This window comes from Alligator mississippiensis, chromosome 7 (genome assembly GCF_030867095.1).
Source record: "Alligator mississippiensis isolate rAllMis1 chromosome 7, rAllMis1, whole genome shotgun sequence".
Classification (NCBI taxonomy): Eukaryota; Metazoa; Chordata; order Crocodylia; family Alligatoridae; genus Alligator; species Alligator mississippiensis.
This window is the reverse complement of record NC_081830.1, coordinates 56364301-56391238: the sequence shown is the minus strand read 5'-3', so window position 1 is coordinate 56391238 and position 26938 is coordinate 56364301. Positions and strand designations below refer to the sequence as shown.

The 26938-nt window shown below is 39.9% G+C and overlaps 1 protein-coding gene across 4 annotated transcripts in view; it reads left to right on the top strand.

Moving 5' to 3' along the window:
• Positions 1-26938, top strand: part of XRN1 (5'-3' exoribonuclease 1) — a 58743-nt gene that overhangs the window by 25998 nt on the left and 5807 nt on the right. For 3 of the 4 annotated variants that reach the window (XM_059730991.1, XM_019491769.2, XM_014602841.3), the window contains exons 17-38: positions 532-652; positions 736-834; positions 1551-1654; positions 3588-3719; positions 4738-4900; positions 5441-5554; positions 7044-7142; positions 8737-8852; positions 9923-10069; positions 11949-12038; positions 12761-12896; positions 13848-13904; positions 14943-15075; positions 16686-16755; positions 19915-20140; positions 21290-21385; positions 21679-21793; positions 22325-22386; positions 22880-22990; positions 23254-23382; positions 24442-24598; positions 26655-26827. In XM_059730991.1, the coding sequence (XP_059586974.1) occupies positions 532-652; positions 736-834; positions 1551-1654; positions 3588-3719; positions 4738-4900; positions 5441-5554; positions 7044-7142; positions 8737-8852; positions 9923-10069; positions 11949-12038; positions 12761-12896; positions 13848-13904; positions 14943-15075; positions 16686-16755; positions 19915-20140; positions 21290-21385; positions 21679-21793; positions 22325-22386; positions 22880-22990; positions 23254-23382; positions 24442-24598; positions 26655-26827 (2650 nt within the window). The remainder of the gene's footprint in view (positions 1-531; positions 653-735; positions 835-1550; positions 1655-3587; positions 3720-4737; positions 4901-5440; positions 5555-7043; positions 7143-8736; positions 8853-9922; positions 10070-11948; positions 12039-12760; positions 12897-13847; positions 13905-14942; positions 15076-16685; positions 16756-19914; positions 20141-21289; positions 21386-21678; positions 21794-22324; positions 22387-22879; positions 22991-23253; positions 23383-24441; positions 24599-26654; positions 26828-26938) is intronic. The other variant, XM_014602842.3, reaches the window with a different exon arrangement.

Genomic DNA, 26938 nt, shown 5'->3' with positions numbered 1-26938 from the left:
ATTAGTCCTTTAAGCTCTTAGTTTGAGTTAACAAGGAGCTAAGTATCACTAGTAACACTGCTGAAGTCTCCCCTAGTTTTGTTAATGTACTCTTTGAAAAAATTAACTAAAAGAATTGGGCTCGACACAACCATTCGCCATGTACGTGCCCAATGCCATTCGAGACCTTTTAGAGGGACTGTACCTCCACTGAGGAACTAGTACTTTCACTGCAACCAGATCCATCCTTCCACTGTTGATGTGCGCATAACCCAGAGGCTGTGATCTTTTCGCAGTTCCCCAGTTCAATAGTAATTTGTTATTAGAGGTCTCCTTAGAACAAATAATAAACAAGACCTGAAGAAAATTAAAAAAAATAAAATAATAAGAAAACAGAGGGGAAAAAACTGTTTTTGTTTAGCTACTTTTCTTTTTCAGGAGATGCATTTAAACTGCCCAAGACCAACTTCTATGAGGCAGAGTTTGGCCATCCCTGATAATATGATGAAGCTGTTTTAGTAAATATCTTGTTTTTATTTACTTGTTTTCTAGGTATAAAACCATAGCCTTGGATGCCTGGCATGTAGAAATAACCCACAATAAAATTACTAAAATTAACAAGAGTGCTTTGTATTTCTGTGGGTTTCCTACTTTAAAGCACATTAAACATAAGGTAAATGATTACTTTGGAATTTTTCCCCATCTAGTTTACAAATTATTAGGAAACAGTTCAAGGATGTTCTTTCTCTCACTTAGTTCTATCTAAAAAAAAATGGAGTACAAGTTTTCCAGCAGAGCAGCCATGGAGAAAACATGATGTTAGACATTGTAATTGATGAGGATTCAAAAGAGCAGGTGAGTATCTGGCTTGTTAAAGATTGTCTTTGTCTTAGGTACTCCTCTTTCCCGTGTGGGACCAATGGATTGTCTCATTTACCTTACTCTTACCTAAGAGATCTTGAAGAAAAGATGGGAAGAAATCAAGAGAGGTGGGATTACATTTGTAGAGTAGCAAAATTTATAGGAAGAGGAGAAATTGAAGGGCAAGTAGCTGAGAAAGCAAAATAAGAACAGAGAAACCTCAAAAAAAAAAAAAAAAGAGGAAGAAAGAAAAATGGGTAAAGTGGGTCTCCATAGGAAGATTTTCAGGAACGTGGTAGCAAATAATGCAAAACAAGTATAACTAATAGAAAAAAAATGTAGGGATTTTTGGGAAGGTGCAGGTGCCCCAGACTGTAGCATAATTGGAAATAAACCCAGTCTTCTGGCTCTGCATATTATTCCTTATGTGCTAGGCCACAGCTGAAATCTAGTTACCTCTCACTGTATAATTCTTTCCTTTTTTTTTTCAAAAGATTAACTATATATGTTATCTATCAAAACAAATTGGATGTACCAAAATCTCTTACAGTTCTCACTGTATCACAAAATATGATGCTGCCATTTTTTCATTAGAATTATTTTTATTGCAGCAAATAGCTTGCAGATATTTTATTGATTTTATGTTCTGTAGATTTATTGTGCAGTAATTTTAATTTGATGGATAAAACAACAGCTTCTTTCTGTTTCAGACTGTAGAAAATGTGGCCAGTTTGGTGCTTGGAAAGTCGGTCTTTGTTAACTGGCCCCACCTTGAAGAAGCCAGAGTTGTAGTTGTGTCAGATGGAGAAACAAAGTAAGGAAAACTGGCTGCTTGCCTTATTTATCTGCTCTATAAAGGCTCTATAGATCCGTGACAAGGCACTCAGCCTCTTCTCTGCTGTCCTTTGCCTGCTCACAACCTCTTGGCCCCCTGGTTTGCCTCCTATTTCACTTGCCACATCTTGGTCTTGCTAAATCAGGGGCAAGCAATTATTTCCTGCGGAGGGCTGCTTATTGAGTTTTGGCAAGTCATTGAGGGCTGTATACCAGGTCGTCAGGGGCAGATAGATATTAATTTTCTAAATTTTGGGGGGCCCTGTGGGCCAAATAGAATGACCTGGTGGGCAGCATCTGGCCCATGGGCTGTGTTTTGCCTGCCCCTGTTCTAAGTTGTAAGGCTGGTAGCAGGGATGGAGGAGCCTCTTGATGGGTGTATCATCTTCCCTGCGGCTCTCAGAGAAATGCCTCTAACCTTACTGCAATTTGGCCCTCTAGTCTTTGTCCATTTTGTCAGGGTCTTGGCCTCCCCAGCCTTGACCCTTTTTTTGTCTCTGGCTGGGCACCCTAACTTGGGTCCACAGTTCTGGCTTACAGCCCAACACTCTTGCTACCTGCTCTCAACCCCAGAGCCAGGCTTAATGAACCTAGTCTCCTCTGGCCAGGCAGGGGCAGGATCCATTATTGTGCCTGTAGGCATCTCATAACTTCCTTCTCCCCTTTATAGTCACTCCTGTACTGCCAGATAAGGTTTATCAGAAACAAAAAGGAAAAATTGTCTGCTTAATATCAGAATTCCTTCCCCCTTCAGCACCATGCAACACACAAAAAACCTGCAGGAACCGAGAAATAATATCTTTTCTGATTATGATCTCTCTCTGAGTATTCAGTCTTCATCAGTATGCTTGTACCCCCCACCAAGTAATCTCTCTCTGGTTCTTATCATCTGGATCAGTGCTGTGGCTTCTGAAGCCAGGAGTTGTAGCATCCCTCTCCTTCCTCAGCCAATGCTGCCTTTCACCCTGCACAAACAAATACTCTTGCCCTCTGGTCTGTGGGCTGGGACTTAAGTATGGGGAGGTGTGGGGGGAAGATGTCCTTTCTCTCCAGGCTTGCCTCTGAGATCATGTGTTGACAAACCACTAATCACTTAATTTACAAGCCATAGTGTTGCGTGCTGCTCCTTCCTTAAAGCAATGGCCTTCAGTTCCCTAGCATGGGTCCCTCTTGTGTGTGCACATGATCTCGCACTCTCTCTCTCACCCCTATGACACCTGCCCTTCCAACTCTCTCTCACCTGTGTTCAGCAACAGGGTAAGGGTCCCCTGTTAGAAGGTCAAACATTAGTCATATCTGTTTTTATCCAGGTTCACTTACAGCAGCAGTCCACAACCTTTTTAAGCTGTGGGCTGAAATTACCCAGTTTGAGTCAGAGTTGAGTAGGAGGGTGCTAGAGCCTAACTACTGCTGCTGCTTTTCTTCATGGCAGCACAAGGGAAGTGACCAGCACTGCTGCTTCTTACAACAGCACCTGCTACAGAAGCCCTACATCTGTGGGCCAGATCAAGCGGCTCTATAGGCCAGATTTGGCTTGTTGCCATAGTTTGCCAACCCCTGATTTACAGTAAATTACTTATCTAAAAATGGTCATGGTGTCTCAGATGATAGTGCAGAGGGAGCGATGTTGAGCAGGTCTTTTGGGGTTGGTCATAAGTATAAAAGAACCAGACCTCCAATGTTTTTCTCAGGATACAGGGGGAAGAACTACATTTTTTTTAAATGGATCTCTTTTCTCTGTCTCTCTGTCTCTCTCTCTTTCTACCTCTGCCTCTGTCTCTCTCTGCTTCTGTCTCTTTTCTCTTCTCTCCCCCCCTCCCCCTTTTTTCTACTACTGAAGGAAAAATAACTTCTGTCTGAAGTGCATGTGAACCTTGTTTGGCTAAATGCATGCATATCATATGCTCTTCAAGGTTTTATTTGGAAGAACCACATGGAACACAGAAGCTTTACCTGGGAAATGCTGTGCCACCGACTAAAGTGGCATATGTCGGAGACAAAGAACAGAACATCTGGTTAAAAGAAGTTCAAGGGATTACAGAACAGTGAGTAACTAGGAATTTAAAGTTTGTAACTTAAAGTGGTCTCTATTTATTTTACTTCATGGATTCAGTGAGATTAGTTCTGATGCACAAATGATAAAGGATGCTAAACTGGTTAATGAGGCTGTTGGAACATGAGAATTAGGGGTAAAGCATGAGAGAGTTGCTTTTCATTTAGCTCTCCCACTGTGCTTAGGTTTGATTTTTATTTATTTATTTATTAATGTATTTATCTTTACCTGGCAGCTGTCCTAGCTAATCATTTTCCAACGTGTATTTGAAGGAATTTTGAGGAATCTATTCCTTTTCTTTTAGTGGCAGAGATTTTCAGAAACTCATTGTTTTTGTTCTGTTCCATCTTTACTGCGCTCTTGGACCCTCACTGTAGTCCTGCATATCTGCAGAAATGCACACACTCAAGAGATTTTAGAGATGAGGAAAGGCTGAGCACAGTGAAAGATGAATGGACCTACAGCAGTTGAACTCAACAAAGGGATTATTGAATGTACAGATTGCTTGCTGTAATTGTTGGAAAGAAGCGTGGGTAAAGCCATAATACCCATTATTCTCATACTACCACGAGAAATTTTTGAGTGCAGTTGCTCCCTATAGAGCATGCTCATTGGATATCCTTGCCTATTGGATGTGGTTCAAATACCCAAGCAACAGCAAAATGCTTAGTCATATACTAAAATGCAGCATAGATCAGTGCATTGATACCTTTGGACATCATAACTTAAAATGTTTTCTTTTAGCAGAGCCCCCTATTCTGGGATAAGTATACAATAATTATGGATTGCACATTATGGAGTCATATTACGCCTAAATAAACACCTTATTTTGTAGCTCCAGGTTGTTAAATCTGTATATTACTCTGTTTTATAAAGCAGGTAACAAAACAAAAACAACTTTTATTTTAGTTCAAAGGAGTTCCATCCAAGGTCATGTTAATTTTTTTTTAATTGTGTAATTTAGTTCCTTGTATTTTAATCCAAAGTGAATTCTTTTTTTTTTTCCTCAGCTACCAGAGAAGAAAAGGAATAATTGTAAATAAAACCTCAGTAGTTGTGTATGCTCAACTACTCACTGGTCGTAGATATCAGCTAAATCAAAGTGGTGATGTTTATTTGGAAAAGCAGTGGTCAAAACAAGTTCTTCCTTTTGTTTACCAAACTGTTGTTAAGGTAAATATCACAAAAGTCTGATCTCCTCTTTTGCTTTCCAAAGGGAAGAAAACAACACACGTTGTCTTAAAACAACAACATTAATAATGATAAATGTTATTCTAATGTCTATAGAGCATCTTTTCAAATATTTAGAGTGCATATTGTCAAGCTCAAAACATTAATGTACTTAATGTTTCCTATAACAAGGAAGTTGTGACCTAGATTTAAGACAATTTTGTCAGAAAAGCTGAGAACTTGTATGTTTTAGTTTGATTGCTATTATCTTTTATTAGTGACTTTTGAGTAAGATACACTGGTCATTTTCTACTGGGTGTAGCCTATTTGCTTATGCAGCTTCACTTGCGGTATTTAATGTAGAGTTAATGTAAATGTTGTAGGTGCTTACATTAGTATAAAGGGAATAGTTTGTAATTTACTTGATTAGTGTCTGTTATATATTTAAGAAGTAACATCTCTTTAATAGAACTGTAATGAACATACTGGGATTGGTAGTTACTCAGCATTAATATAGTTTTCTTTTCTTATTGTTTCATATAGGATATCAAAGCATTTGACTCCCACTTTTCCAACATTAAAACCTTGGATGACCTGTTTCCTCCTGGAAGTACAGTCTTTATGCTAGGATCACCTTATTATGGCTGCACAGGAGAAGTTAGTTCCAAATTGTTTGTTCTTGCAATATTTCTTTAGTTGCTGACCTATAAAAATCAACAGTGACTCTCCAGTGCTACATGGGAGGATTTGGCTCTAAAGTTGATTGATTTAATTAGCCAAGGTTGGATTATACGTACTTCAGGGATTTTTTGTGGTTTAGTTGGAGTAGTGAAGCTCCTCTTCCTCATCTCATCTCACCCTGATGCTGGGTGGCAGGGCCATCCCTAGGGGGCATGTGCTTTGTGGGGCTTTGCAGAGCTGGGTGGAGCAGCAGTGGCGCGAAGCTGGGTGGAATGGCATGAAGCTGGGCGGAGTGGCGGCTCCTCATCCAGCAGCTTGCTACCCCCACATGGGGTGATTTGCCCCATGCCCCGCATCCTACTTGGGTCGCCTCTGCTGGGCAGCCAGGTGGGGTGTGAATTAAAGCAGTCTATATCAATGATTCTTGACCAGGGTGGCACAAGCTCCTTTGAGGGGTGTCATGACACAGCCTCTGTGAGAGGAGGCAGGCACTAGCTTCTCCAGACACCAGGAACCATGCATCTGCCTCAGTCCTCATATCCCTCCCATCAGCTCCAGGAACATGGGATGAGCAAGGGAATGAGCTGTACTAAAAATCACAATCCCTGCACCAGCCACCTCCACATGCAGAGCTGTGCTTTTTCAGCTTGTCTCCTACCCCTTCCTTGATGTTCCCAGAGCTGGTAGGAGGGGCCGCAGGGAATGTCATGCTATTCAAGTCCCTGAAGGAGCAGCCGCAGCAGCAGGGGCCACGTTCACTCCCTCAGGTACAGACTAGGGGCAGGGAGTGGGAAGACCATAGAAAAAGCAGGGCATAGATGGGTCTCCCCCATGCCACCCTCACTTGGCACCAGCCTGTGCACCAGTGGTCACTGTTATTCCCTTCTGCATTCTGCAGAGACAACCGTCTCCCTTAGGGGTCTAATGACCAACCCCCAAGTTCTCTGATCTGCCCTGCCTAGCAACCCTTCCCACTCCAAACACTGTGAATCATCCCCTTCTATACTATCCTGACAACCTTTTAAGGATGCTGTAGGGCATGGGGAGATGAGCCCTATAAGAAATAAAATAGTCTTTAACTGGCATGTCACTAGATTCTGAAAAGTTATTGAGGGGAACCTTGACTGTTAAAAGGCTGAGAACCATCAGTCTGGTGTGGTCAGCCTTTTGTGTGGGGGGAGGGTTGTTTATAGTCGCTCACCCTTCTAACTTACTATAATGGGGCCAACCCTGTAAAGAAGCTGTACCAGGATCTGAGGATAGCATATGTGAGATCTAAGGTTCTACCTCCTCCACTTGGATCTCTGCTCTGTAGAGATAACCTGCACCTTGGGACCTGGTTCCAAAATTTGGTTTTTTTGGTTGGTTTTTTTTTTTTTTTTTTTTTTTTACATTAATCTTACCCAGTTAAGCAGAGTCATGTATGGGCTATTCTCTCCCCCAAACATATTTTGTTTTTCTCAAGGTTCAGGATTCATGCGATGTGATCACAGAAGGTAGAATTCGTGTTGTTTTCAGCATTCCATGTGAACCACAGCTTGATGCTTTAATACAGAATCAGCATGTGAGTACTTCTGTTTTTCATTAAATACCATTACATAGTTAACTATTTTTTCAATGAAAAATGTTCTTTACTGTTATTTCCTGATTACATGCCTTTTGTGCAGCCATTCGTGTCTGGGAAATACTAATAATGTTTTCTTCCTGGGGGTTCTCTTAGTATTAATACTGTAATGAAAGGCTGAATACAAGATTTGTTTAGAAGCAGTGAAATACATTCTGAGCATACAGTTCCATATCCACTTTCCACAGTTTTCTTCCTCTGTGGGATGGCCTAGTGCTGCTAAAATCTGGTTTTTACTTGTGCTACAGTTAGGAGTCTTGGTATCAATTTGCCACTTCCTAGCAGTGAGGAATTAGTGTCACTGTGAGCTTGTAACTACTTTACTCAAATCGTTTCATTAGACACTTTCATTTCTGGTTGTTGTTAGCATTTTACATTGTAATCTTTGAAGCTATGATTAGTTTGGAAACTAGTTAACTCAGACCAAGTCATTACAGTAGCTGAGGCCAGCTGAGAGGCTCTTGCAAGATGTCAGTCCCTGAATGTAAGAAGATTATGGCAAGATAGCAGGGTTTATTCAATTGATGGCACTTTGCCTTTGGAACTAGCTCCTTTTGGTAATCTGTGAGGGCCTAAGAACTCAAAGCAACAGGAGGAATGTTTTTGTTTGATTTAGCTCAGTGTTTTTCAAGCCCTGCAAAAGCAGAGACTGTATTAGAAAGAACGAGCATTATTTAGTCTGGAGAAGAGAAAATAAGGGGGTGGGATTTGATAAGTCTTCAGATACCTGAATAGGATGGAGATAGGCCATAAGGAACAGGCCTAGAAGCAACGGCCTCAAACTGAAGCAGAAGAAATTTAGGTTAGCAATTAGGAAGAACTTTCTTCCTATAAAAGTGGTTAAACATGAAACTGGTTATGTAGAGAGACTGTGAAATCTTCATCCCTGGAAATTTTAGAGAGGGTTAGACAGACAGTCCACAGGGATGGTTTAGACAGATGATCCTGCCTGGAGTGGGGAGGGCTGGAATAGATGACCTCATGAGGTCCCTTACAGCCGTATGATCCTATGATTACCTTTTATTATTCAGACAAGGTTATTTGGGTGAATCTGATGTCTTTTATTAGACCAACTTAAATAGTTGGAAACAAATTTTTAGCAAACTTTCAGGTTTAAAAATCCTTCATCAGGCTGAAGAAGTCTCTGCAGTTGGTGTGTGCTCTTCCTGGGTGGAATCTTTTATTATTCAGTATTTATAATAATAGTACTCAGAAGATCTGGATCAAAGCTCTATTCTGCTATACTCTGCACAAGTAGAAATAAAGAGGCAGTCCCTGCCTCAACGACTCTTGTAATTTCTTCTTGCATAGGGTAGGGTGAGAGCCTGCTCCTCTGGATCCCCAAGCCTGAACTTGGGAAGAAATGGTGCTACAAAGGTAGCTGGTTTCCTTTCTCTTCTTGCTTGCTCCCAGTACAGAAAGGGGAGAAAAATATAGTTGTTAGCAGAAAAAAGAGTTTTCAAAAATAATGAAGACTGACTTATTTCATCCATCCTGTTATATGGTTGATTTTTTTATTTTTTTTTTTTTAAAGAAATATTCTGTGAAGTACAATCCTGGATATGTATTAGCCAGTCGTCTTGGAATAAGTGGATATCTTGTCTCCAGGTTTACGGGAAGTATATTTATTGGAAGAGGATCCAGGAAAAAGTATGTATGGCCATTAGAAACTTTTTTGTAAACAAAAAATGGAATTATATATGTAAAATTATAATTTACTTACTATACAGAATTGATGTTTTTCCCCCCATGTTTTATAATTCTATTTTATACCTCCTTATACAGTTGAATTCTAATGCCATCTGTGGGGTAAAATCGTATTGATAGTTTATTTATTATAAGCATTTTTTCAAAAAAATCTGCTATACTAATATTTATAACTTTGCTTGCTAATGGAAAATTTTCAGAGCTTTTTTAAGTAAGCTGGGTTTTTTCCTCCTGGCCATCAGGCACAAATAGCAAGTGATGGGGCCCCTCCACCAATCGGTGGTAGGGGGCACACGGGAGACACTCCAAGATTAAAGAAGCTGCCACACTGCACGCTTCTGGTGGAAATTCCAGAGATCCTTAATTATAACTATTTCATTTTTGCTGAGGCATGGACTAGAAAATTATAATCTTGAAATATGTATTTTTTTATTTAATCTTTAAAAAAATGTTGATGTGTTTAATGTCATCTTGTGTTAAAAACAATGCAGTCTCCAGCTGGGGTGTTTGTGTAAAAGACTTTTTCTGTTTAAGGTGTTTTGGAATTGAACTTGGGGGTTTTTTAATCCTTCATTTGTAATGTAACCCCCCATTCTTCTTGTACAAGGAAATGTCTAAAAGACTATATTTAGACAAAGCATCTTACTGCTCCTTTAATTTGCTAAAAGGAGTGCTGTAGGCCGATTCATGGCACCTCAGTTCAAGAAATGTGCCTAGAAGTTCTGAGACTGCAGAGGTGACATTTAAATTTTGATTATAACGTGTGATTTTATTGAACAGCACATAAGATTGCAGCTGCATAAAACTTATGATAAGATAAGGAAACAAGACATGACATTCTTCCCTAAAACTCAAAGCACCCATTTCCTAATACTGCTTACTGAGTTAGTTAACTGAGAGGTAAATGACAGGTAAACAAAGAGATTAGTTACCAAAACAACTCTTCTCAGCCATGTCATGTCCACATTTTTTTTCTCTCTGAACACACTAATCCATTTTTAACTGTTTTGCAGTCCCCATGGAGACCACAAGGCAAACGTGGGGTTGAACCTGAAGTTCAATAAGAAGAATGAAGAGGTGCCTGGCTATACTAAGAAGGTTGGAAATGAATGGATGTATTCTTCTTCAGTAGAGCAACTTCTTGCAGAGTATTTAGAAAGGTAAATGTTGACTAGGGCCATGAATATCACAGAAATTGTCAGTGTGTTTAATATTTTATGCAGAAGTTTGTTATTGATGAATACTCCAGGAGGAGAATCCCCAAACCCTTGTTCAATGGAAATAAGTGCATCAAATTGGCGTGTTTGGAAGGTTTGACATTTTCAGACCTTTAAAACTGTCCCATAATATACCATGAAACAATAAAGAAAAAACTTGGCAACATTATTAGCAATGTAGGTGGCCGATTCATAAAATTAGACTTGAAAAAAGTAGAAGTAAACCATTCCTTTTTTTTTTGTTTTCAAACGGACAATAAATTTTTAGTTAAACCTTAACACATTATATATAGAGGTGTGTATGTAAATAATATATAGAATATGAAAGTATATACATATGCCTTTATATACATATGCATACAAATAAATATATTGTCCTTATTTTTTTCATATTGAAGCTATATTTGTCATTGATTTTTTATTTTTTTTTTGTACATTCGACTGCAAAAGGTAGTCTGGAAGGAAGGTTTGGATTAGGACATTTATTACTTTAGAAATTAAGCTATAATTTAGGAGCAGTGTTTCAAAAACAGTTAAAGTACTAGTAAGATGTCTTGTGTGGAGGCATTGAAATTATTTTGATTTTGATTTATAGAAGATTTACATACGCATGCACACACACACAAACAGAGGTCTCCTGTGCATTGCAGTTTTAACCCACCTTGACTTAAAACTATTATATAACTTTTAGGAAGTTCACTTTCTTTTCTTTTTTATGCTGTTTTATTTTGAAATCTCATTGAAATCCGTTTAAAACCTTTTGTAATTTTTCCTAATGGAGGAAGAATTCAAATTTCAAGCTGAAATGAAATTTAATATCTGGAAGTGATTTTTGTGAAGGAGGTTATTAATTACATTCTAGTACAGGGCTGTCCAACTTCTTAACGGCCAGAGGGCTGCACCCCGACATTTGCTGCTGCACAATGCCACAGGTTTCCCTTATGCCATAGGCTGTACCACCACAGCCCCTAGTGTAGGAGTAGGAAGGGAAAGTTCCTGGAATTGGAGAGCCTAGAGACCTGACTGCAGCAGCAGTCAGAGAGATAAGGCGTTGGCAGGTGAGTAAGAGTCTGAGGGCTGCACATTAATCTCTCATGGGCCACAAGTTACTGCCAGTTGGAAAGCCCTGCTCTAGTATTTACTCTGGTACATATTTAGACTACTACTGCTGTCAATCAGTATGCAGTGCACATGATAAATCATAATGAAAAGAACACTTAATCACTTTCTAGTCCCTTATATATTAAAGTTACCCTCTGGCAGAGACAGTCATGTAGAACTACAACATGAATGAAAGAGTGTGGGGAAATAGCTTAGAAAACAAACATCTAAGGATGCCCTAGGGATTTAGAGTGGTATCCCATCCCATAAGTGTTCCCCTCCAGAACCTTCTTTTCATTCCTTTAAGTACGTAACATTTTGTCTTGCAACTCAAGTAATTTATTTTGTGAGGTTAGAGATGGAACATACAAAATCTTTCAGTTTAATTCCTTTACTAAATATTTCCATGTTGTAACAATCTGTTCTTCTAGCCAAAATGAACTGCACAGACCCTTCTAGAGCCATCCACTGTTGCATCTTGGCTTTGTAAGATGCACATGAGAAATTCCCTTTTCTTTGATCCTACTAGCGAGGAATGGTTTTAGGGCAGAGCTCTGATTTTGTGTCTGTCAGCAGATTACACCAGCAATATGGCAAATAAGTGACTTACAACTTTACTAAAAAGTTATTGCATTTCTTATTTGGGATTGTTTTGAAGCTTATCATAATTTATTTGTGACTTTGTGAAACTAGACATTATTATTATTATTTGTGTTATTAGGGTCCCTGAACTCTTCAGTTATATAGCCAAAAATAGTCAAGAAGATATATTTTTTGAAGATGACATTTGGCCTGGTGAGGATGAGAATGGGTGAGCTACATTTACATCTCTTCAATAAATAGTCCCTAACAGTTGATCTAGTTATTGATTCAATAAGCACAAGAGCAAAAAAAATACAGTTACTTCTGAATGGTTGGAACCATCCTGTCCCAAATACTAAGCTGAAAATATTGATGTAGTAAAAATGTTCAAAAATACTGCAGTTGCTGAAATATCTGAAGTCTGGAAGATTGCCCAGCACGAAAGGGTGGCCAGGAAAATGAGAGCAGGAGAGATTTAAGAGTGCTGAAAATGGATGCCAGCATATAACAGTGGCCTTTTTATAAAAGCTGGCTTTAGGAGCAGAATCATTCTAAAATGACTCTGACAAAATTATCAAGACATTGTATGTTTTATTTCTGGAACCCAAGTATTTACTTCAAATCTCACATCTGTACAGTTCAGTTACAGCTTTTTAAAATTCTTGTTCTTAAAATCATTTCATGTGGCTAGTTTTAGTATTTTTCTTTTTTTAAATAGTCATTTTCAGTCTGGAAGGTAGAATTTCTGGGCTTATACTTTTGAAGCTTTCTTTTACGGTTCAGTTAAATTTCTTGTTGCTATAAAGTATTCCAATACTTATCAACACTAGCATGCATTTGTAAGCAGGCCTATTACTCTAGTAGCTGGGTGACAAATAGAAGAACCTGGTGTGGTGCATACTATGTAAACCCTCAACCATTTTGATTTGTATGAAATCCGCTCTTGCCTAGGGCTGAGAGAGTTCAAGAAATTGTTGCCTGGCTGAAAGCACATCCTGTCAGTGCATTGTCTCGTTCATCTTGTGACTTACAAATTTTGGATGCAGCTATAGTTGAGAAAATTGAAGAAGAAATAGAGAAATGCAAGGTATGAAATATTTTACTAAAAGCAATTGTGCATATTTTTCCAAACACTTTATTCAAACTACAGTAAAATGGTTTGAATTCTTTGGAATGGCAAATATAAAAATTCTCTTTAAAGTGGCAGGGAAGTATGTAAGAGCAAGGGCAAGTTTTAAATGGACTATTAGTTTCCATGTCATGAAGTCCCATGAGATGTGGTTGATATTTTATATGTTGTTTGCTAGATTCCAGAGGTAAGTGACTTAGAGATTCATAGACGCAAGGGTCGAAAGGGACCTCAACAGATTGTCAAGTCTGACCCCCTGCCTAGGCAGGAAAGAGTGCTCGGGTCAGATGCCTATCCAGCCTTCTTTTAAAGACCTCAAGGTAGGGGAGAGTACCACCTCCCTTAGAAGACCATTCCAAATTTTGGCCAGCCTTACCACGAAGAAGTTTTTCCTGATATTTAGCCTAAATCCGCTCTCTGTCAGTTTGTGATGTTAACTTTTAATTTTTCTTGGATCCATTAAATACACACATCTGACTTCTTATAACCTCTATAGTTAAAATGTTAAAGTCGTTATTTTAAAGGTGGGGCCTTTTAATATCAAATTTGTAGCATGATTCTTAGTCTTTTGTGACAGCTATATGTCCCTAATTAGGAGTACCCTTATTTCTAAAATACATCTTTCAAGTTGAATATTGCTTACTTGAATAATGCGTTTCAATTTGAACACGCCTTAAATTATAGCTTAAGGATTTCATTTTTTGGGGTACTATTTTCTTATGAAATCACTTTGAAACCAGTTTAAATCCTATTCTAATTTTTCCTATTGAATGAGGAATTCAGTTTCTAAACTGACTTCCTTTCTCGTTGTTAATGAAAATCTTAATTTAGGATATTGCAAAACAATGGCATACATATCAAACTTCACCAAATCACTTTTTAAACTCTTGGTTTGTTTCTTTCCTCCAGCAAAGAAAGAGTAACAAGAAGGTGCGAGTAACAGTGAAACCCCATTTGTTATATAGGGTAAGTGATTTGAGAAGCTTTTTTTGTTTAAAAATAAAATTAATTTTTACGTTAAACCTGTTTAAAGCTTAAAGTCAAATTTGTTAAATTAAATACTTTTATCAATTTTCAAAAAGTAAAAACGTTTCCATCACATAACTTGAAGGAGATTTATTGAGGTGCTCTAGAGCAGTGGCTGGATGAGTGGCACAGAACCCGTTCACGGACTGCTGTGGGCCCCATGCACCCAGATCAGGCCGACGCTGCCCCTGCCTAGGTTGGGCCAGCACCACCCTCACCTGGCCCCGCATACCTTGATGGCGGACCTGCACTGTACACCAAATGAAATACACAGTGCCACACTATCTGGGCCTCAGGACTCCCCATGGGGCCCAGAAATTTGGCAGCAGGGAATTGGCAATTAACATTGTCACCACTCCCCTGACACCAAATTTTCAGACCCAGGGGGAGCCTCGCAGGCTGGATCTGGTCCCCAAGGCAGGGTTTGAACACCCCTGCTGTAGAGAATCAGCCTGAACATGGTGATATGCAATAGCAATTACTTTTGCTGGAAAAAGAAAAGAAATTCTACTAACTGAACTCTGTCAAGTAGGTCAACTCTGTCTGCTTTGCCTCCTTGAACCTACAGCTTTCCTCCAGTTTTGTAATATGCAAAAAGAATACAAGGTACTTCACATCAACCTGCTTTTGATTCTCCTGGGTATCTCATAGATAGCCCTGGTACTGGGACAAGGCAGGCTGAACTTGTATATCAGCCACTTTGTGTTGCTTTCTCTTAACTCTTTGGACCTGTCCAGGATGATGAGTAGTATGGTAGCTCCACAACTGCAGCGCTATTATATTATTTCTGTCAAGTCTTGTAAACTTTCTACATGACTGTTGCAAGAACAATTCAAAATTTTGTTTCCTGAAAAATATGGAATCTTGTTACAGAACTTTTTTAGAAAGTTTTAAAACTGGTTCACATAGTTATGAATTTACTCTGATTTTATTCTTCATTTTTTGTTAGAATTAATGTAGTCTTTTGGTTAATATCAGCCTTTAGAACAACAGAATGGGGTTGTTCCAGATCGAGATGCAGAGTATCGACTGTTTGATCGTGTTGTCAATGTGAGGGAAAACTTCTCTGTTCCAGTTGGTCTCCGAGGTACCATTATAGGAATTAAAGGAGGTAAAGTTTTCCCTATAATAGCAATCACATATTGGCTATGTTGTTGATATGAAAGCAGCACTTTTTTTCATTAAATAGTTATAAGCAATACTAAAATTTTTCACTCAAGTTGTAATTATAGTTCAGGTTCCTACTGGCATGTTTAAGGGATTTTCTACATTTGAAAGTTTTTTCAGAATAAGTTGTGGATTTAAAATATAATAACTGAACAGATAGACCAGCTGTAACCTGGAGGCTCAGGATGTCATTTTGTTTTGCATATTAAATAGTTCTGTCCTCAAATGAGGAACTACTTACCCTTTAGTCTCCCTTAATAAGAGTGAGATGGGAAAATCAGTGAAAAAGGATAGCTCAAAACGAGAAATCAGAAATGGTTGGTCAGATAAATGCAAAAGTAAAAAGAAAAGGATAATAGAATAAATAGGGAATTATAACAAGGGAAATCCTAAAGTTTGGATTGGATATAGGACTGCACCAAATACAACTCATATTAACATTGGGCAGAAGTTCTCAGCATCTGCTTTGGCTTCTGTTTCAGCTCTTCTTTCTACGAGTCTCTTCCAGTTGTTTTTTTCTCTGGCACCAGGATCCTTCATAACACTTTGCCACCTGTTTTGAAGTACTTAGATGCAAAAACACAACTAGTAAGATCTGTTTTCTGAGAAATATTGGATAAGCACCCTTGCTCCCTGCAGTGGTCCCCTCCACCTGTTGGTTTGTCCCCTGGACCTGCCTTTCCCAGGATTCTACCGACATACAAATCCATTGTCCCACTTTAAGTACCGATGAATGATGCAAGATGAAATGTGCTAATACTCTGAATCATCCCCCCCCCCCCCACACACACACACATATTGTGTGTGCAAATGCGTTTTGACTCATTCCAGGGACAAACCTGTCAGGCTGTGCATACTTCCTGGCCACCCACTGACAAAGGAACAGCAGTGCAGCTTGGAAATGCTACTTGTATTAATGGTTATGATGCTCCTGTTGTGATCCCAACACAATCAGGACCACTTTATATGAGATATCTGTTTAAATTATACATGAAAAACATGAGAACCATTACAGTAGATTTTATTACTAGTCTGGCATTTTAAAAGTCACCTCTTAAATCTGTGAAAAAATCATTTCAGGTAAACCTAATACTTGTGGTTAAGGCCTTTAAAAATGTTCTTTCTTGTGTTGATTTTGCTTTAAATTTATTACTGAGATAGTGTATATCATTGAATCACCATGTACATGGTTTTTCTCTTGTTCTTGACAGTAGATTGGTAGTTGCAGTTGTAAGGTCTTCCCATTGCACCTGCTTCAAGATGAGAGCAGCATTCTGTTAAAGAGAATAAACTAAATACTGTATAAAAATGTTTTCAGCATTAAACTATACAGTGGTCAGCAATTAACAGGGAAAACTACATTCATTTCATTTACTTAATAAACACCAAAAGCAAAGGGCAAAGGCATTTTGGGAAAGTAGAAAAAACATTGAGGAGGAATAGTTAAGACATCACTAATAATTTGGAGTTTTCTGTTTTTTCATAACACTAAATGTAGCTAATGCTAGTTGGATACGTAGATGGTTTCTTACCATGTATTTCATTTTTCTGCAGCCAATAGAGAAACAGATGTGCTCTTTGAAGTATTGTTTGATGAAGAATTCCTTGGAGGCTTAACAATAAGGTTTGTTTTCTCATACTGATTTCATGCCCTTGTTATAAATAATTGAATTTTAAAATTGCTGGCTTTAAATTGACTAGTCTGAAAATTTTTAGATGCCTCTCCAGAGAACTTTTTCGATAAATGTAGTTGGTCAAAACTGCTTCTACTGCCTAGATTTTCTGTATTTCTCTCCCTCACTCTTTGAGTTAGGGACACTTACACAAAAACAGAACGTGTTTCAGGAAAGTGTTCACTGGACCAGAACGTCATTTGTTTGCTTACTGTCCCAAAACTATAATCCTTTTTAAAGTAAAGAACTGTGAGGCCACAATCTCACAGGACTAGAAAGGTAAGCAAATAGATGCAGATTTGCTTCTAAATAAAATCATTTATAAAATGTAAGTTGACTGTCTTCATCACACTTGAAATAGAACACTATTTGTTTTTATAATAGTGTAACCTGAATGTGAAAAACAACATTCAAAATCCTCCATAAAAGAGTAAATGATTTTGATTATACTGAATGTACTGTATTTCACAGTGTATAAGTTGGGTTTTGAAGCCCAGTTTTGGGGTCTTAAAAATCAAACTTGACTTGTACACCATGCCACATCAAAAAATCAGGCACGGAGCTGGGCTCAGCACTAGGCTGGCACAGCCCCATCCCCTGCAAGTGATGCTGCCTCGGCCACACCAGAGCTTACTCGCAGGGGATGGGGCTGCACCAGCTGAGCACCAAGCCTGGTGCCACTCGCAGGGGATGAGGTAGTGTCAGTTGAGCCCAACCCTGTCCCCTGCAAACAGCGGTGGGCTCGGCATTTGGCAGTGCCATTCGCAGCAGACGGGGCCAGGCTCGGTGCTTGGGTGGCATGGCCCCATCCCCTGTGAACCCGGTGCTGCTAGCAGGGGATGGGGGCTCAGTTTTTGGCTGGTGCAGTCCCATCCCCTGTAAGGGGCGCTGGTGTGGCCCAGACAGCACTGCTCACAGGGAATGGGGTCGCACCAGCTGGGCTCAGTGCTGCTTGCTGGGGATGGGGCCAGGGCCAGGCTCAGCACTCAGCTAGGGACATGCTGCTCGCAGGGGATGGGGACAGGATGGGGACAGGCTCAGCACTCGGCTGGCATGGCCTCATCCCTTGTGAATGGCGCCTGCAACACTGTTTGCAAGGGATGGGGCTGTGCCAGCTGAGCTCTGGCCGCAGCCCCGACTTATACATTGTGCCAATGAAAATCCTCACCTTTCAGATCGGAAAGCCGGGGGTTGACTGATACACCGTGAAATATGGTAAGTAACTATAAAAAGAGGGTAGATAGCAGGGGTGTGCGAAATGGGCCCTATTCGATTTGTATTCGGATTTGGCCCGAATCGCGGACAGTGATTCAATTAGTTGATTTGGATCACTGTTCCTGATTCGATTCAGCCAAATCCAAATCTGAAGATTCGATGCTGATTTGGAGAATCAGCTATTGGGATATAGATACAGTTTTAAAAGTTTTTTCTACATACCGTGAGGTAGCGGGCGTGGCTTGTGATTGCTGTAATGCTGGGGCAGATGGAGTGTCCCACAGGAGCGCACGGGGGGGCGGGAAGGGGGTGTGCTGCGTGCTTGGCAATGAAACCAAAAGTGGATCAGAAGTACTTCTGGTCCACTTCTGGGTCTGCCAGGGAGCATGCTGGGGGGGGCCCCCCTGTGTCGGCAGTTGGCCGCGGGGGGGCCGCCCCCCAGCATGGTCCCTGGTGGACTGGAAGTGCTTGTGGTCCACTTCCAGGTCTGCTGCTGAGCGTGCTGGGGAGCTCCCCATGCTTCAGTGGGACACTCCATGCGCCCCAGTATCGCAGCATTCACGAGCTCCTGCCTACCTAGAGGTATGTAGAAAAAACATTTAAAGCTGCCTCTGTCTAGATCTCTCCAAATCAATTCAGAGGGTTCTGATTCAATTTGGAGAGATTAAAGGGTCCTTGGATTCGGAGATTCAGCCACCAAATTGGGCCGAATCTCCACCGAATTGAATTGGGGACCGATGCTTCACACATCCCTAGTAACTAGTTGTTTTAGTCCAAAGCTAGACAGGGAAGCTGTATATGCACCTTATAGTCGAGAAGTAGGCGACCCCGGGCATGCATGCCAGAGCATGGCATGCTTAGGCATTTTGGTTGGCATGCATGCCTTGGAACAGATGGCAAGAAAGATGCCAGTGCTGTACTGCCACAGCAAGTATCGGGCCCCATGTTGCTCCCCCGCCATCCACCCTAGGCACTCCAACATCTTACAAGTATCTTACAAGTAGAGGTTACGGGTGTTTTTGGCATTCTGCTCAGAAACATGGCTGACCTCTGTTATAGAATGAATAAAATACGTAAAGAGCACAAGCTTTCGTGAACCCAAGTTCACTTCATTAGCAGCTATGAAAGGACAGAACAGAGCAGTGAATACAGCAGTGTAAGCAGTGCCCTTTATGTTCCATAGCAGCAGAATTCACCTTGTTGCAAAGTTTTGCTTCATAATAAAAGCTTTCATTTTTTAAGTGTTGCCTGCCTTAGTTTCTCCATTTCTGCAACTAAACCAACATAACCAGTATGTTTAATTTGCTCTCTCTTTCTAGGAGTGGATTATTAATGTAGTCTGAGTGTCAGCCAACAGAAATTCTTAACAGCTTTCTACATGCTGAGGAGTCCAAAATACCTATCTGTGGCTCCTACTTCACTGTAATGCGTTTTTTTTCCTTGTACATCCTTATGGCAGGAGGGACAGCTTCTTTTGTAATTCCCTCTGGATCTCCTGCAGCTGTTTTTTTTTTCTTTATCCCTTATATCAAGGCATCAGGCCTCCCTGACCACTTACTGGAAGAAGCAGCATGCTACTTTTACATGGTTCCACAGTGTCTTTATAGATCAGATGCTTCAGCATGGCTTTTTGGTGCTTTTATCTAATAGCTGATTTAATCAGCTATTAGATAAAAACAAAAAACAAAAACCCCAGTAAAGCATCTAATCTATACAGACATTGGGTGAACTTGGTCCAACTAAAGTGATGCTTCTTCTGGACATGCGCTGGGCTCAGTGTGGGAGTGCACCAAATTTAAAGTATACTGCTGTTTTTGGGGTCTTTTTAAATGTTTGCAAGCAGCTGATGTGATTACATAAAACAACTATTTTGTCTTTTTCTATTTTTTCTTTAGGTGCTCACCTGCCAGAGGTTATCGTCTACCATCAAGTGCCTTAATTAATCTGTCTCATGGTAATCGGTCAGAAACAGGCAACCAGAAATTGACAGCCATAGTGAAACCGCAACCAGCTGTGAATCAGTATAACTCTTACTCATCTGATCCATCATCTGTATGCTCACAAAAGGTGCATCTAGGAGGCCTCAACCATTCTCCTCGTTCTCTTTTTGTTCCTACCCGAGTAAGATCTTTCTCTGTCATTTATCTCTTGCTCTAGATGTAGCTGTTACTTTGATTTGGTTCTTCATGGAGTCTGACAGTTTTGGTTTACCTCATCATTTTTAGGCAGAGCTTAGTAATTCAGTCCTATAGAGCGTTTATGGAGGCATTTGTTCAGATCCCTCCAAGAGTGAAACCTTTTCCCTTTGGCAGCAGTTTCATGGTCCTTGTCCCATAAATTGTTAGCAGTCAAGTGTCCACATTGTAAAAATAATATCTCAAGCTGTGAACCTGCATAAATTAAGTTAATAATCAATTAATGAATAAGCTAATAAGCCACTGTTGGGTATAAGGTGTTCCCGTATATCTCCTGTTATATCTGTCCTCTCTTTTTATATGTGTAAATGAGCTAAACTGCTGCAGTTTTGAACTTGAACAAACATGTCTAAAATTACAGTAGCTTAATCCTATTTATACTGTTGTAGAAGTAGATAAACATAATGGTTAAATCAGAAGAGCTGATGCCATTCAAAATATGCTTCTTTTAAAATGGCTTGAAGTTTTACAGCTTTCCACAGCAGTGGTTAGCATCAACAAATACCCTTTTTATTAGCAACCTTTTCTTTCAGCTCCCATTCCATGTCATGATTTCTCCAGATCAGTGTGGTATCATTGCTGTGGATGAACAGAATTTAAACTAAAGTTTCCTATGCTGTCTTGCAATTCTATGTGAAATCAATTTTTTTTTTAAATGTAGTACACAGAATGACACAGGCAGACGTGGATAAGTCTAAGTTGTCATAGACCTTATTTATTTTTTCATTTTACCCAAGTGGTTTCTTTCAAGAAAATAAGAGCTTGATGGATGAGTCTGTCTCCATACATACCTATATTGTGGAAGAAACAAGCATTACAAAAGAGAATTTAAAGCAGTTAGATATCTCTGAATTTTTTGGTTTTTATTTTTGATGAATGATTTAGCAACTGAATGGAAGACAGCATTATAATCTCAGGTCTGAAAATCAGGGCAACTGCAGTTCACTACAGAAGGGATCAGTTTTGGGTGGCAATCAAAAAAACAAAGTGAGTGTTCTGATTCAGTTTCCTTGTTGCTGATAAATTTCTGATTTAGTTGAATTGAATTTATAGGGTTTTTTTAATCTTTTGTTAGGCTCGTAGTAAACAAGATGATGAATTTTGCAGCATCTGGCAATCATTGCAAGGCTCTGGGAAATCTCAACCTGTTCAACAAAACATACACGCAAAGGTTGGTACAGTGAACAACATTTTCACGTAAGTCCATTCAGAGTAGAAGTATTCTGCATGTGTATTATTGTAAATGGGCAGTTGAGTAGAAAATGCAGAAGATGATCAGTGTTTACTAAATGCAGCACTCATTTAAAGATTTCAGGTCAATATTATATATTAGTGTTGCATAGTAAGATATGGCCTCATTCAGAATCCTGGAAAGAAGTACTGATTTGATGTTAGTATCATCAAAGAGAGATCCCATACCTCTCTTGTGGTTAAAATTCAGTGTGTTACTGTTTCAATTCCTAGGGCACAATTCTACCTCAAGAAGCAAAGCCAGGAGCTGGTAACCAATTTTATAAACCAGGCTTCAGTGAGAACAGTCTTAAAGGCCAGCAAAAAAAACAGGAGCCATTTAAAAAGTGTAAGTACTGTAATTAGAAACTTAGGTTTGAAAAGTTTGATTGTTCTTTTTGATTGCTAAAGTATCTGCTGGATTTTCTTTATCATGAGTATTTTACAAACAGGGCCATATTTCATTCATGGTTTACAACCCCCTGATTATGATTATTTGCATCAAATCGTGGTCCAGTTGAACTCCATGGGACCAGATCTTGTTTGTTTTAAGCACATGTTAAATTAATCCACAACTAACCCTGCAAGTTTTTAAATCAAGCAGTTTACCTGCTTTATTTTAAATTTATCATACTTTTAATAGATATTTTGCATGCAGTCATTTGCAGCAAAAGTAAAAATTATATTTCCCACACAAGTCACATAAATTTGATGTTTGTTTCTTTACATTGAAAAAAAGTATACTGCTTTTAAGTACTCAAAGGTAATTCTACTCCAGTGTAACTAGATAAATAGAGTATTTTTGATGACTGTAGATTTATTAAAGGCAGGAATGAAGCATTTTCTGCTATGCTAATACTTTGAACAAATGTATTTATAGTCAAAGAAGATTCTAAAGGTTTAAGAAATGAAGGTTCTTCACAAAAAATACCAACTAAACAGGTAATTTTCCTTCCTATATTGAGTACATCTAGTCTGATATCTATTGCATTACCTTTTTTATTATTCTTGGATCAATTTATTTAAAAATGTTATCCAGTGAGCAAGTCAGTGAATTCTGTTGTTGTTTATCTGAAGGATCTTATGCCTAGGTCTGTCAATTTTTATTCTTTAACAGCTTTATTTATCATTACTGTGCCCTCATTCCTGGAACCTCTGCAGCCAGGAAATTAGTTTAGCATTCTGAGAGTTAGCAAGTATCCTGAAAACAGTTTTAATCTCTTTTGTAGTTCTTACTTTTGTAGTTTTTTCTGACATTAAATGTTTAAAGCTGATATCTGCATTTGGAAAACATTGATAGTATTATAAACTTCCAGTAGGGTTCAGTTCCTTTCACAAATGAGTGATAGTTTATGAAAAGCTATTTGCAAGTTGTGTTTCAATCACACCTGCATTTAATTGTTGTGTCAGTAATCAGTTTTGTAATTTGTTTCAGAGTTTTGCAGGAGGAAATAAATATAATGTTAAGCTTTTGAAGAGAAATGAAAGTCCAAATGTGCCTTGTCTTCAAAAGGCTACTGTTGATGGGCCCTGTATAGCTGGGAAGGTAAGAGATAACTGATTAACATGCTTTTGACTTTATTTAAATACTACGTTGGAAAACTAGACAGTCTCAGGCACTGCATTCTATAGTTCCTTGTGACTTGAAGGGGAGAGTTTCACAAATTTAGCAGCTATAGGACCAGCCCTGAAAGAAGCTGAATAGCCTGAAGTAAGCTTGAATTCATTAAACTAATTCTTACAATCAATACATCTGTTACTTTTTTAAATACAAAAAAATACATTGTTGTCTCGATTTTTGCTCTTTAGAAGGACATTGAACTTGAAAGTCTTCTAGCATCTTTGAAAATCTCCAAAGAAAGTGAAGAGCAGTCATCTTATTCCAAGGAAGAAAGAGCTACAAATGAAGAACATTTATCTCCACAGTCTTTTGTTATGGTTTGTATATTGTATAAGCCCTTAGATCACGGGTGTCAAACTCATCTGGCCCCACAAGCCAGATGAGTGGCATGGGGACAGTCCACAGGCATGAAGAATGGTGCAGGACTGGCCCTGTGAGCTAGAATTGGCCCATGGAACCGTCCCTGTATGCCCGATCCAGTGTACTTGGTGCCCTTTCCAGCCTGTCTGGGATCCACACTGCATATGGGATCTGTTCTGGACCAGCTGAGGCAGGTGCCACCTACAGTATGAGTCCTGAACCAGCCAGAGTGAGCACCACATGCAGTGTGTCCCCCAAACCCCACCCACAGAGCCACTCTGGCGCTCACTGCATCCAGCATGTGGGTCAACTCTGAGATCCAGGGTAGCACGGGGGGCTGAATGATGGGGCTCCATGGGTCAAATCTTTGACACTCTGCCTTAGAACATAATTTAACACTTCAGACTTAGCAGCTAATACTCCTGTTTATAAACTTCATTATTACGGTATCCACATCAGCTGTCATACCAGTGGCTCACCACCTATTAAAATCACATTGGACAGAATTTTATTGATTCTAATAAGCAACAGTGAAATAATTAGAGTAAAGGAAAAACCTCAAATGGATGCCATGAGCATATGTGCTCTGAAGTCACAAGATGTTGCACAGCAGCATAGCTATGAAGCTCTGGATTATAATAGAAGAAAAAAACTTGAAGTATAAAATGGAGTTTCATATTTTTCTGCTAATAAGTGGCTAGTTCCACTTAGGGAAATTCTGATGAGCCACAGAAAATACTTAGTATGATACTTGTGCCATTTGGCTTTAGAGTTTTGATGTTAAATGCCACTTACTCTACAAGACAATAATTCTAATAAGTTGACATACCTGACTTTTTTCTAAAGACAAATTAACATTGCACGGTTATTTAGGCTAAAGTCCAGCTTTCTGTAAACTATAACTATTCTTAAAAATCAAAACTTGCAATTTTTTGTTACTGTTACGTAGGATTTTCTTTGCTCTGGCAGCTGTGCTATTTAAACTTCACTTTATCACAGTATTCTTTTTTTTAAAGAAAGGAACACAGATGCTTAAAGAAATCTTGAAAATTGATGGCTCTGATGCAGAAAACAAGAATGAAGTTAAGCTGCTGATTAATGAAGTTCCTGCTTCCTCTTATAGACAAGATTCCCATGGACCTGCCTCACAGCATAGGCAAGCAAAAAAAATTGGTAGGTACATGGAGTAGGTAATCCTCAGGAGGATTATTCAGAGCTGTGGTTCTCAACCTTTTTAGACTCAAGGCATCCATCTCTAACTTCCATAAATTGAACGACACCCCATTTCAGAACTAATGTATTAATGAGAGTGCTTACCTCTTTGTACAAAGGTGGAAGGAAGGAGGAACAGCTGGGCAGGAGAGAACCTTTCACTTGCCTCCTCACACAGGGACTGAGCAATGGGTGGGGAGGAAGGAGGAATAGCCAGGTAGGATGAGCCTGACCTTACCTCTTCATATCCCACTTCACCCTTCAAAAGATATCACTACATCCAGTTGAGAATTACTGATTTCAAACATTGTGCTAAGCTCAGTCGCTACTTACTAAAATGACTGTGGCATTGATGCCTACACAGTTGGATGGGTAAAAAATTGGCTGATGGGGCACACCCAGAGAGTAGTGGTGGACGGGTTGTACTCAACCTGGCGAGATGTGAGCAGTGGGGTACCCCGGGGTTCGGGCCCGCACTGTTTAACATCATCAGTGACTTGGATGAGGGGGTGGAAAGCATGCTGTCCAAGTTTGCGGATGACACTAAGATGTGGGGCGAGGTGGACACACTTGAAGGGAGAGAGAGGCTGCAACTAGATTTAGACAGACTACAAAAGTGGGCAGATGAGAATCGGATGGGGTTCAGTGTAGACAAATGCAGGGTGCTGCACCTTGGGAGAAGGAATCCACAGCATACATACAGGCTGGGGAGTTCCCTTCTTGAAAGCACAGAGGCGGAAAGGGATCTTGGAGTCATTATTGACTCCAAGATGAACATGAGCCACCAATGCCAGACAGCAGCCAGCAAGGCCAGCCAAACCTTGTCATGCATCCAAAGGTGCATCTCAAGCCGGTGCAGAGAGGTGATACTCCCCCTCTGTGACTTTGGTCAGACCGCAGTTGGAGTACTGCGTCCAGTACTGGGCACCGCACTTCAAAAGGGATGTGGCCAGCCTGGAGAGGGTTCAGAGGAGGGCTACCCGCTTGGTGAGTGGGCAGCAGGGCAGGCCCTACAAGGAGAGACTGAGGGACCTGAACCTGTTCAGCCTCAGCAAGAGGAGGCTGAGGGGGGACCTGGTGGCTGCCTACAAACTCATCAGGGGAGATCAACAGCAAATAGGTAGAGCCCTTTTCCCCCCAGCACCACCTGGGGTGACAAGGAACAATGGTAATAAGCTGATAGAGAATAGGTTTAGGCTAGAGATCAGAAGGCAATATTTTACAGTTAGGGTGGTTAAAATCTGGAACCAACTTCCCAGGGAAGTGGTCCTCACCCCCACCTTGGGTAAATTCAAGAGGAGGTTGGATGATCACCTGTCTGGGTTCTTGTGAACCCAGCATTCATTCCTGCCTGTGGCAGGGGACAGGCTAGATGATCTGTTCAGGTCCCTCCTGACCCTAGATACTACGATACTATGATTGCTGTGATACCTGTTTTCAGAATCCAGACAATAGAATTGTATTTATTTTTTATGTTCTTTAATTATTCTGTCCTGAAAACCCCTATGCTGCCTAAGTAATCTCTTAAATGCTAACATTTAACATTACCGCTACACTAGGGGAGTACATCAAGAGCTCAGTGAGCACCTGTTCACCAGGGCACCCAAGGGGAAAACTAGGAGTAATGGCCACAGACTCCTGGAAGACAAATTCAGGCTCAACATTAGGAAAAACTCCTTCACAGTCAGGGTATCCAGACTGTGGAATAAGCTCCCTCCAGAGGTGGTACAATCACCTACCCTGGAAATCTTCAACAGGAGACTAGTCAGTCACCTTCTGGGGTCACCTGACCTTCATTTATCTTTCCTGCTTGGTGCAGGGGGCTGGACCCGATGGTCTTCCAAGGTCCCTTCTGGCCTTACAATCTATGAATTAAAGTCAGACATTAATTTTTTGTGAAGTGTTCAAACGTACTTCTTTGTTGATAGTTTCAAACTATTACCTCTTTGTTTTAGAATATTTTTAACAACATTGTGTGTTGTTTTGGTTTTTTTGTTTGGGTTTTTGCTTTTATCAGCTGCTTACATGAACAAGCCTTATAACATCAGAGGCCCTCAGAATCCTCAAGTGTTGGATGCTGGAGGTCACCCTTTCCTTGGTCCACAGTCTACCCCTGTATCAGAACTTTCTCGTATTTGTTCTCTTGTTGGAATGTCTCAACCAGATTTCTCTTTCCTCAGGACACCACAGGTAAGACTTATTCCCTAAGTGGTTCCTACAAAGATATTTCCCTTATCTAAACCATATCATACATTCCAAAGGTATTCATTAGTCACTGAAATCCTGGTTCATTTAACTGTG